Source organism: Erinaceus europaeus, chromosome 8 (genome assembly GCF_950295315.1).
Source record: "Erinaceus europaeus chromosome 8, mEriEur2.1, whole genome shotgun sequence".
Taxonomy (NCBI): domain Eukaryota; kingdom Metazoa; phylum Chordata; class Mammalia; order Eulipotyphla; family Erinaceidae; genus Erinaceus; species Erinaceus europaeus.
In genome coordinates, this window is record NC_080169.1 from 30,168,679 (window position 1) to 30,180,442 (window position 11,764).

At 41.4% G+C, this 11,764-nt stretch overlaps 1 protein-coding gene across 4 annotated transcripts in view; it reads left to right on the forward strand.

The window, feature by feature from the left end:
* Positions 1-11,668, forward strand: part of CDCA7L (cell division cycle associated 7 like) — a 33,520-nt gene extending 21,852 nt beyond the window's left edge. For 2 of the 4 annotated variants that reach the window (XM_060196107.1, XM_007523943.3), the window contains exons 3-10: positions 2,069-2,200; positions 5,573-5,941; positions 7,695-7,766; positions 7,881-8,051; positions 8,619-8,744; positions 9,695-9,844; positions 10,531-10,667; positions 11,344-11,668. In XM_060196107.1, the coding sequence (XP_060052090.1) occupies positions 2,069-2,200; positions 5,573-5,941; positions 7,695-7,766; positions 7,881-8,051; positions 8,619-8,744; positions 9,695-9,844; positions 10,531-10,667; positions 11,344-11,374 (1,188 nt within the window). In that variant the 3' untranslated portion in view covers positions 11,375-11,668. The remainder of the gene's footprint in view (positions 1-2,068; positions 2,201-5,572; positions 5,942-7,694; positions 7,767-7,880; positions 8,052-8,618; positions 8,745-9,694; positions 9,845-10,530; positions 10,668-11,343) is intronic. The other 2 variants (XM_060196108.1, XM_060196109.1) reach the window with 2 other exon arrangements.
* Positions 11,669-11,764: the final 96 nt, after the last annotated feature.

The window sequence follows — 11,764 nt, forward strand, 5'->3', positions numbered from 1 at the left end:
AAGCAGCTGCGCCACCACTATCAACAAAGGAACAAAGTAATTTAGCTCTGAGCATACTTACTCCAATTACCCATAATAATTCATAGGAGACTTTTTTTAAGCATAAAAAAATGCCACATATAGGCTTTTCTTTTCCTGTCTCTCTGTAAGTTTTCCCACTTCTCTATTATATCTATTTTTCTCCAGAGATTATCTGAGCTCAAAGAAATATATAATTAAAGCCAAGGAAAGGCGAGTGTGGGGGTGGCGGGGGGCAGGGGGCTGGGGGTAAAGCTTCTCCAGCCAAGTGTGGTGTTGATAAGGAGTCATCACTATTTCGGGCATGGGAGGAAGAACAAGAGAGATTACTGGGGGTGGGCTGGAGCCCTGGTTGCATGGAGGAGGCTGGTTTGTGGACTCCTTTCTGCAGTGCAGTTCTTCCTTTCAAGCCCGCCACTGAGAGGGCCTGATTTCCTTTTGGGTATTAGAAAAGAAAGAAAAGGTCATCACTGGCAAAACAAAGTATTTTAAGAGTGAGTCATACACTCACTTTTTCCTTACACTCACTCACCTGCTAGCTGTCTTGTAGCTGCAGTGCTGTCTTCTACCTGGGGGTCAGGGAGAGGAGGTGGGAGCTTGCCATGAACCCCCCCTGTGGCTATGGGAATGGAGTAACCACAGTTTCTTTTCAAACTGGCAAGGCAAAGTGGAAAGTTTCCAGCCAGTTCCTATAGAGGCCCCTGTCTGTGAGAGGGAAGCAGGACTTTGAACTCTTAGAAAAGAAAGCCAGCTTCTGGGAGGACTGCAGGCTTTCTCCTCAAGTCTCTCCATGCATGTGTTTTCACTTCTGTGTGAAAACAGATGTTCCTCATGGCCAGCTATGGTAGGAGCAACTGAATTCCATCAGTATTCACCAGTCACGCAAGAAACAGACTGAGGCTATCTCCATTCTGATTTTTTGAAATCATTCTATTTGTGAGCTTAAATGTCTGTCAGATCTCAGTCAGTCTTCCTGCTCCTGATCAGGGCGCCAGCCTTGTACTACTATACTCCCTTAAGAGTGGTGAAACATACATAACAAAAATTTCTGATTTTAATAATATATATATATATATATATGTATATATATATTTGTCTGCAGAGGCCTTATGCTTTTGATTCCATTGTAATTTCAGATAGAGGGAGAGAATGATAGGGAGAAGGAGTGACACAATAACACTACTTCATTCTTCATTCATAGAGCTTCCCTGGTTGCTGTGCATGGGACTCCCAGCTTTGCACCTGGGTCCCCACATAGGGTAAAGTTTGCTCTCTGCTGTATAAACTGCCTTCCAGCTCCACAGCTTTTTTTTTTTTTTTTTTTTTTTGTCACTGCTGGGGCATCACCACAATGGAGCAACTTTTTTTTTTTTAATATTCCTTTTTGTTGCCCTTGTTGTTATTGATGTTGTTGGATTGGAGAGAGGAGGAGAGAAAGACAGATACCTGAAGACCTGCTGTCTATAAAGTGTCTCCTTTGCAGGTAGGGAACTGGGGGCAACTTTTTTTTTTAAGCTAGAGAGAAAAGAGTGGGAGAGAAAGACATCACACTACCCAAACTTTCTGTGGTGGGGACCAAACTAGAATCTGGTTGCATATATGAACAATAAGTGTACTATATAGTAAGATATTTTGCCAACCCCTCAACTTTTTGCTTTTGCTTCCTTTTTACATTTTTTTTTTGACAGAAGGTGAGAGACACCTATAGCACTGTTCTACCATCTTTGAAATTACCCCAAACTGGTGGGGACCAGGGACTTGAACTCAGGACCTTGTACGTGGTAATATATACATACCCTCTACCATGTGAACCACTCCCCAAACTCCCCCTTGACCATTTTTAAATTCAGACAAATTCCCAAGTTTCTTGCCCTCAAAACACTAAATGACATTAAGTAGGTTTAAAGCAATATACAGCCATCACCACTATTCATTTCCAGAGTATTTTCTTTGTAAATAGAAACTTTTCCCTTAAAGAGTACCACTTCGCTGCCTTCTGTCCCTGGTCATCTCTTTTCTTTTTCCTCTATGATGCATTTTTTTAATTTAGCAGGGTATGCATTTCCATTCCCAGTACCTCACAGATGAGCTAAGACGAATTTTTATAGAAGACACAGATTCAGATATGGAAGATTTTGAAGGGTTTACACAGAGTGAGCTGATTGTCAACACTAACCCACAGGTAAGGATCAACTTGAAGAAGGGTGGGTTGTAATGTTTTCAACTCTACCTTTGATTTGTATTTTTACTTGTGAGAAACCTCTTTGCCAATTAAAAGAGTTAATTTGTCTTACGTTTGTCTTATAAGTCAGTTAGCAAACTATAGAAATTGTCACTCAGGCTGTGCTCTGGTGTTGCTGTCCTCGCCTGATACCTGTGCAGTTTAGGGGTGTGTCCCAGATGTTCCTCATTGTTTATCATTTACTCTGGACGTCCTAAACCTCTTGGCGGAAGAGAGTAGGGTGTACCCCGAAGTACTAAGTTCCTTGAAGATATTTGTTGTTGTTCAGAGAAATATACTTGGGGCCAGGTAATGACACATCCAGTAGAGCACATATATTACCATGTGTGAAGACCTGGGTTCCAGGCCCCACCTGTAGGAGGAGAATCTTCACAAGTGATATTTTTACCTTTTTCTCATCCTGTATACAAAACAAAAGGAGGGAGTCAGGTGGTAGCGCAAAGCACAAGAACCTGTGTAAGGATCCCGGTTCGAACCCCCTGACTCCCCACCTGCAGGGGAGTTGATTCACAAGCACTGAAGCAGATTTGCAGGTGTCTATATTTCTCTCCCCCTCTCTGTCCTATCCAACAACAATAATAACTACAACAACAACAAAAATAAAAACAGCAAGGGCAACAAAGGGGAATACATATTTTTTAAGAAGTTAAAAAAAAAGGAAAAGAAAAAGAAAATGGCCTCAGGAGCAGCAGAGGCCTGCAGACATTAAACCCTCGTATTAACCTTTGCAGCAAAATATAGATACAGACATGTAGACAGATTTAGCTGTTGGGAAAACTTATGATTTTCCCTGTGAATTTTTTTTCATAATGGCATATCTTTATATTACACTATGAAACTTTTAATTCATGTAGTATTGGTTTTTAACATATATTTTCTTCCTCTGTATTCTTTTTTATTATTATTATTTTATTGTCACAGGGTTATTGCTGAGGCTCAGTGCCAGCACTACAAATCCACGGGTCCCTGTGGTCATTTTTTTTTTCCTTTTTCTATTTTTTTGTCAGAGAACAATTGAAGGGGGAGAAAGAGAGACACTTGTAGCACTGCTTCACCATTCGTGAAGTTCTCTGCCCTCATTACATCCCACCCCTGCTTGTGGGGAGTGGGGGCTTGGACCCGGGTCTTTGTGTGTGGTAAGGTGTGTCCCCCAGCCTGTGCATTCTTGACTTGAATATTGACATACTTTTGTTTGTTTGGCTCCAGGGTTATCGCTGTGGCTTGGTGCCTGCACTATAAATCCGTTGCTTCTGGAGGCCAGTTTTCCCATTTTGTTGCCCTTGTTGGATAGGAAAGAGAGAAATTGAGAGAGGAGAGAAAGAGATACCTGTAAACCTGCTTCATTGCTTGCAAAGTGACCTCCTTGCAGGTCTGGGGGCTTGAACTGGGATTCTTAGGCCAGCCCTTGTGCTCCACGCCATGTGCGCTTAACCTGCTGCACTACTGACCAGGCTGCTCCAATACTTTTTAATAATAAAACTGACCTCCATCTGAGAGGAATCAGTTCTTTTTGTGTGTAAGAGACCTCTCTTTTATTCTATTTAGTCAGTTTACCTTATCATTTGAACCTTAGAACAATTTTGAAGAACCACCTTTGGATTTTGTTTTAAAGTTTAAGCATGTTTTATGCTGACTGAAAAATAACATTCCCTTCCCAGTCAACAATATCACTTTCTTTTCTGATATCAAAGCCTTTTACATTTAGAAGTGTCTGGGGACCTTTTCAGGCATGGAGCTGGTAAGAGGTTTAAATAACTAACTGTTAAGTTCACTTTGTCCCTTACGTTTTCCTTAGGGGCTCTTGGACCTGAAAGCCCTAATTGTAGGTTGTCTTATCTGATGATGTTTTTTTTTTTTTTTTTCCCTCCTGTGAATCGCAACGCTCCTTAGACTTTGTCCACCCCAGCTCTGTGTATGGCAGTTCACTTGTCCTGGCCAGCTAGACACTGATCACCTTCCCAACTGGCATGGGTATCATTTACTCTTAACCAAAGGATAGAAGAGAAATATATTTCTAAGTGACATTTTGTTAGTCAGAGAACTTGTGTCTCCAACATGGGAAAAAGATACTGCTAACCCTAAACTCACTTATTTCCCCTGCCACGTATAGTCTGTAAACTATGGTTTAGCCTATAATATTTATAGCTTAAGGCACTTGTAAATTTCATTTTAAAATTCAGAGGAATCCAGTCTTGTTGCCGGCCTACCCTTCCTTGTGAGAACTGAAGAGACTCTCCTTTCTGATCAGGGGAGGTAACCAGACCTTGGTGTCTAGTGGTTTCCCAGCTAAACGTAAGACAACTAGAGTAGTGGTACTGGTCTTGACACTCTCTCAGCTGCCCAATGGCATTTACAGTTTGCTATTCTAAACTATTCCACATCCTTTAAAAAGAAAGACACACTAAATATTCCAGTAAATAAGTTCTGCTACAGTGTTTTCAAATACTGTCTTTGCAGTCTACCAGTTTGAACTCCAAAGATATGCATGAAAATTTTCGACGATTTAGAAATCAGCACAGCATAGTATTTATTTGTTCACTTGTCTTGGTGTAGGTTGACATATAAACCCGACAAGTTTCCCAAACTAAGCTTTATACTGTGTGATTTAAAAAAAAAAAAAAAAGACACCCGGGAGATGGCTGTGATTATGCTATATAAACCTCTCTGCTAAGAGACCCCTTAAATCTGGGATGTCACTCACTGTCACCCTGCTGTTGCCTTCTATTCTAAGTGTACTCTGAAGTGTTCATGTTTCAATGCTAATTGGAGCTGGAGGATTAGAACAGAAAGAGGTGCTCCACTCTACCTTGCAGAGCTGTCTGCCATGGTTTTACTCCATGACGCTGAAGGTTATAGACCAGAATGGAGAGTTGGAGTGAGGTTCTTTCACTTCTGACCCTTATAGCAGGTCATCTGTTTTTCCTTAGCTGTCCTGTCCCTTTGAACCATTCCTCTTCATGCCATTTAGAACAAATTAGCATTTTCCCTGTAACACCCCACTTTTATATGAAGAGAGTTCTGATGTCATATATACACCCTTCTGTTTGGTGGTCGTGGTACTTGGCTTCCAGCCTAATGCTCTGAGGGGAACAGTCAGTTCATCAGTGGATATGACTGAGCCAAAATTGAGAGTGCCTGCTCTGATTTTATTCATCAGCAGACTATTTATGCATGCAACTGAACAATCCAGAGAGACTACTAGGAAGGAGTAGCTTTCAACTGATATTTTTTTACCCTAAAAGAATGTTGAAGTGGCTTAAACTATCTCTTTGAAAGTCAACTGTAGATGTCTCTGTTCTCTTTTTGTATTAGCACATGGAGTCAGATTTGAGTGATGATGGTAAAGCATCTTCAGTGGATGAGGAAGATGATGATGAAGAGAAGGCTACACCTAGAAACAGCAAACTGAGAAGAAGCAGCATTGGCCTTCGAGTAGCTTTTCAGTTCCCTACCAAGAAACAGACAAGGAAATCTGATAAGGACAGTTCTGAGTCTCTGTTTTCTAGCTCTTGCTTACAGAACTGTAAAAACAGAACTCTTAGAAGAAAGAAAAATTATAGACAGGGAAAGGAAAGGGAAGAGTCTGCCTCCGAGTCTGAGGATGAGTCCAGGGATGAGGGCCAGGAGAGCTCAGATGCTCTGCTGAAGAGGACCATGAACATCAAGGAGAACAAAGCTATGGTAAGACCCCTGAGGTGGGAGGTCTGGGACCAGGTCCAGCCCTTGACCCCTCATTACTGAGGCTCACAGAATTGCTTTGTTCTCACCACAGCTGATGCCTAGGCTCCTGTCAGGAGATGTACTCTAGGTACTATGTGTGAACTAATTGAGATGACTTCCTTATTTTATCAAGTTAAAGTCTAGCTACATAATGGTACCTAGAGATGAGAGGGGGCTAAGTTATTGGCCAGTTCCCATCAGAAAGCAGCTCAGTGTAAACAGGGTGTTACAACAAAGTGCAAACAGCTTTCCACCTGGAAATTGTTCTGTGGGGACTGCTATGGTTTCTGGGCACCAGCTAACGGAGACCTTCGCTGATAGTTTGGTGTCACTTTAAAATATCTTCACTAAGACAGTTACTGGGACAGTGTAAAAATTATATATATATATATATATATATATATATATATATATATATATACACATATATATATATACACACACACACACACACACACATATATATATGTTCCCAATGTGTTCAATAACTTGTTTACTTCATAGTTTTACATATGCAATTCTTTAAATTCCCCTACTCAGCCATTTCCAGAATTTGTATATATTTTTTTCAAAAAACATATTGTAATGATACTGCATATGTAATCATTATGTCAAATAGCTTAAGAAAATATCAGATTGGGGCTGGGTGTTGGCTTACCATTTAAGCGAACATGCTACTATGTACAAGGACCTATATTCAAGTCCCTGGCCCCCACCTGCAAGAAGGAGAGCTTCACAAGCAGTAGAGTAGTACTGCTGGTGTTTCTCACCCTCTATAGAAAGAAAAAGAACATTAATGGCTACTGGTTCCCAGCAATAATTCTGGCAGCAAAAAGGGGGAAAATAATAGACACATTTTGGGGTGAATCTTTTTTTGCCTCCAGGGTTATTGCTAGGACTCACTGCCTGCACTATGAATCCACTGCTCATGGTGGCTATTTTTTCCCCTTCTGTTGCTCTTGTTGTTTATCACTGCTGTTGTTATTATAGAGAGGAAGACAGAGGGGGAGAGAAAGACACCTGCTTCACTGCCTTTGAAGTGACCCCCCTGCAGGTGGGGAGCTGGGAGCTTGAACCAGGATCCTTACCCCTGTACCATATGCACTTAGCCCACTGCATCAGTGCCCACCCCAGTGCCCTTGGGGTGAATTTTATCTTAAAACACACTTATGCATAGATAAGGGAGTTTTTAGTGTCAACATGAATTTCTGTCTAAACTGATTCCTAGTTAAATTATCTGATTGCTTTTTCTATATAGCCCGTGTACTGTTCTTGGGCATTTACTAGGGAATATTTTCATAAATTATATTTTAAAATGATAATTTTATCAACTCAAGCAGTCTTTTACTTAGAGCTCTCAATAACTCTCAGAATGGTCTTAACAGCAGTTTCCTTCTTTAATATGATGAAATACGTTCTGGGTATGCAACATTACATGTTCTAAATTCATAGTGCTAATTAATTTTCTACCCTTGCTCATGCCAGGACAGATTTCATCATTCAATGTCCTTTAAATGAAAAGTAGACATCTGTTTTGCTTCTATGAATGATGACATCAACATCTCACCTCTAGAGATGGCAGTCTTTATATGTAAGGTTATAACACTTAACAAGGTCGGATGTAAAATCCTTTAAGTTTCTTATGATGAAAAACTTGAAACTTTGTGATAGATGTTCACTAAACTACTATTATTTGGCTCTTTTCAAATTTTAGCTTGCTCAGCTCTTGGCAGAGTTGAACTCAATGCCAGATTTGTTCCCGGTGCGAACCCCAAACTCAGCTTCTGTAAGTGGAACTTTTGATCATTATTTATGCCAGTCCAATATACTGTGATCAACAGGCAGACTACACTAAGTCCAGAAAGCACCCAGTTGTTCATGTCTATGTTCTTGGTTTTAGAAGAAGAAAACAGTGAGGCGGGCATACTCAGAGGGCCAGATCACAAGGCGCATGAACCCAACCCGGAGTGCACGGCCTCCAGAGAAGTTTGCACTGGAGAACTTCACTGCTTCAGCCACCAAATTTGCCGAGGAGATTTACGACTTTAGAAGAAGGAAGACAATTAGTGGGGTAACTTTCTGATTAAACAATTTGGGCTAAGCCAGTATGCATCCTCACAGTCACATTGGGGCTGTGTTACAAGCCTGAGGTTCTTTTTTTATTTGCCTCCAGGGTTATTGTTGGAGCTTGGTGCCTGCACTATGCTCCTGGTAGCCATTTTTTGTTGCTAATTGTTGGATAGGACAGAGAGGAGGGGAAGACACCTGCTTCACTGCTTGTGAAGTGAGACACATACACCCTCCGCAGATGGGGAGTCAGGGTCCTTGTGTTTCATGCCATGTGCACTTAACCTACTGCCCGGCCCCCAGGCTTGAGGTGCTGACATGTCTGTAGCAGCTGATAATTTGCATTTCTACCAGGTTTCAAGCAGTTGCTAGTAGTGCTGGCACCATATTTTAAGAAAAACACCTAGTTATAGATCACTGAGAGAACAGCTCAGCTTTGTTTTAGGAATGGGATGTCAGAAATAGTCTGGAGAGAGAAACTTTAGAACCTTCCCATTCATGGTTTGCTCTCCCCCCCCCCCCCAAAAAAAAAACCCTCATATACCAGGTTCTGCTTTGGCTTGTTTTGCAGGGAAGATGCCAGGGCTACAGGCGGCGTAGCCGAATCTCTTCTTTTCGACCAGTGGAGGATATCACTGAAGAAGAGTTAGAAAATGTTGCCATAACAGTTCGAGATAAGATCTATGATAAAGTTCTGGTAAGTTTTATGTGATGGATAATTTACGTAATTGTGATTCTTACTGAAAGTCTAAGCCCCCTAGTATTAGGAATCCTGCAGTTTTTAAATCGTATTTGGGCTTCCACCTGCAGGTGTCTTCCCTTCTTTCTCAGGAGTAAAAAAGGCCACTGGGATTAGTGGAGTTCTACAGGCACTGAGCTCCAACCACAAGTGATAACAGCCCTGATGGCTATATATTTATATTTACACAAACATTTATGTTTCATATGTAGGAAAAATGGAGGTTATATAACCATGGAAAAATAAAGCCTGACAGAATGTATTTGGTGAGAAACAGGTTAAAATCTTTTTTTTTTTTTAACAGTAATTTAGAGGGGAAAGTTTCTCGTTCTTATTTTTAGGATAAATAGTGCCTTTGTCTTAAGGTACTATTAAGATGTTTCTAATTTAGTTGCCAACACTTTTACAGTAAAAATCTCCAGACTGGGGATGGGTGGTGGCTCACCTGGTTGAGCACACGTTACAATGTGCAAGGACCTGGGTTTAAGTTCCCGGTTCCCACCTGCAAAGGGAACCTATCCTTTACTTTCCTCCATATCTCTCTGGTCATTTCATTTCTTATCTCTCTTCTAGACTCCTTACGATGTGCCCTGTTTTATGGTGCCACCAAAAAAAAAGAGTCGGGCGTAGCGCAGCGGGTTAAGCGCAGGTGGCACAAAGTGCAAGGACCCCAGTTCGAGCTCCCAGCTCCCCACCTGCAGGGAGGTTGCTTCACAGGCAGTGAAGCAGGTCTGCAGGTGTCTGTCTTCCCCTCCTCTCTCCTATCCAACAATGACAATAAATATTAAAAAAAAAAAAACGAAAACTGAATTCTAGGAGAGCAGTCATACTTCTTCCTGTACTGAGGAATCAGCATGGGGCATCACACTGAAAATGTGTGTTTACTGCTCACTGCCTTGCTTCCTCAGGGCAACACTTGCCATCAGTGTCGGCAGAAGACCATTGACACCAAGACAGTGTGTCGGAACCAGAGCTGCGGGGGAGTTCGGGGACAGTTTTGTGGCCCTTGCCTGCGGAATCGCTATGGAGAGGATGTGAGGAAAGCTCTGCTGGACCCGGTAGGAGCAATAGTTCATAATGAAATGTTCATAATGAAATGTGTTGGCCAAGAAGGCAAGCTAAGCCTGGGGCTTCCTGGGTCATTCACAGGGGGAGCCGTAGCTGCAGAGCTCTTCTGTATAGCTTTTACTATCTGCAAGATTGAGGGCTAGGGTATGAGAAGCAGGGTTCTTTATGGGAAGAGATTATGTCGGGTTTGTCAGTGTCAGAGCCAAGCCCTCCCCAGCAACTTGATTTGGATTTTCCTGGAGCATGTCAGGGCATATTAGCATGCAGGGACATAGTATAAACAACATCAGGAGAGCTCAAGGATAGTGGACAGATTATCTGTCTCCCTTTCTACACAGAAAGAATGAAAAGGGGGTCTAGTAGGCCGAAATATCTCTCCAGCCCTATAGGACCTCTTAAAAGGCAGTCCCTAGGTGCAAATACATACCCTTAATTTGTGGATAAACTTGGAAGAGCTAGAATTTACCCAAGTTTCAAAAACCTTATCAGCCTCAAACCAGACCCACTTCTACTGTGTAGTTGTAATACCACCTAACATACACATTTGGTCTAGTGGCTCCTAACATTTTTCAGGAAAAAAAAAAAAAAAGATTTACATATCTAATCAGAAAGACCAGACATAACACCTCTTGAATATATGGGATGCCAGGAGTCAAACCCATCATTTCTCTCCTAGGATTGGATATGTCCTCCCTGCCGTGGAATCTGTAATTGCAGTTACTGTCGGAAGCGCGATGGTCGCTGTGCCACAGGGATCCTCATACATCTGGCCAAATTTTATGGTTATAATAATGTGAAGGAATATCTGGAAAGGTACGTCTTACAATTCAAAAATCAAGATTGTGAACTCTGGGTCCAACATGCAAGACCTTCTAGGCTCTGCCTCATTTTAGCTTATTCCTTTCTTGTGAGGAGTCATATTTGGGGTTTTATAACTCTGACTTTTACATATAGTGAAATAGCTTCCTTCAATGTCATGGGGGCCAGGCTTGGACCTGAGTTGTGTTCAGGGCAAATAAGCACAGTTGTCTGATCTCTTTCTGGCGCATAACTAATTCTGATAAACCACTTCAAGTCTCAACCTGATTGTACTGGAAAAGCTTAGAATGGGTATTTCCCCTTAGTAGAAAATTCCTAGGGACTCCTTTTATGAGCAGTGAAGCAAGTCTGCAGGTGTCTTATCTTTCTCTCTGCCCTATAAAATAATAAAAGTAGAAGGAAAAAAATGGCCACTGGGTGTGGTGGCTTTGTAGAGCCTCAGGCATGAGAGTCTCTTTGCATAACCATTATGCTATCTACCCCTGCCTAGAGTTATCATCATCCTTTTGAGAGTGGGGAGAGCCGCACCTGGGACTCTCATACCCAGTAAATAGACCGAGTATCTCAGAGGTTGGGGGTATATAATATAGATCCTCTGGCCTAGAATGCTACTGTGTATTTGCCTCCATCTGATTATATTGTTGAACTAATGTTTCTCACTTCCTTTCAGCATACAGAAGCAGCTGGTAGAAGACAATTAAGAGAACCAGTCATCTCGGCATAGAGTATATCCCAGCAGGACATGCCATACATACCATTTGTGCCTAAGGTCTTCCAGTTGTGTTTTACACAGGAAAACTTATAGATGTAAATGCCATTTAAAAGATTGTTTATATACTTAAAAATATTTCTCAGGAAGATAGCAGTGGAATTGTTATACATAAATATACAGACCTATTTCTATATTGAATTCTTAAAAGAATAAAGCACATAGTTTGAGTAGAGTTTAGATAAGTTACAGAGAAAAATGTTGTATAAAAAACTCTTACCTTTGATCCTGTGTAATTATCTATGCTGCCTTGATTTTATGACCTCCCAAATTTTCACAGGTTTTTTTTTTCTCCCTAATGACTGTGGTTCAAATCACCTAG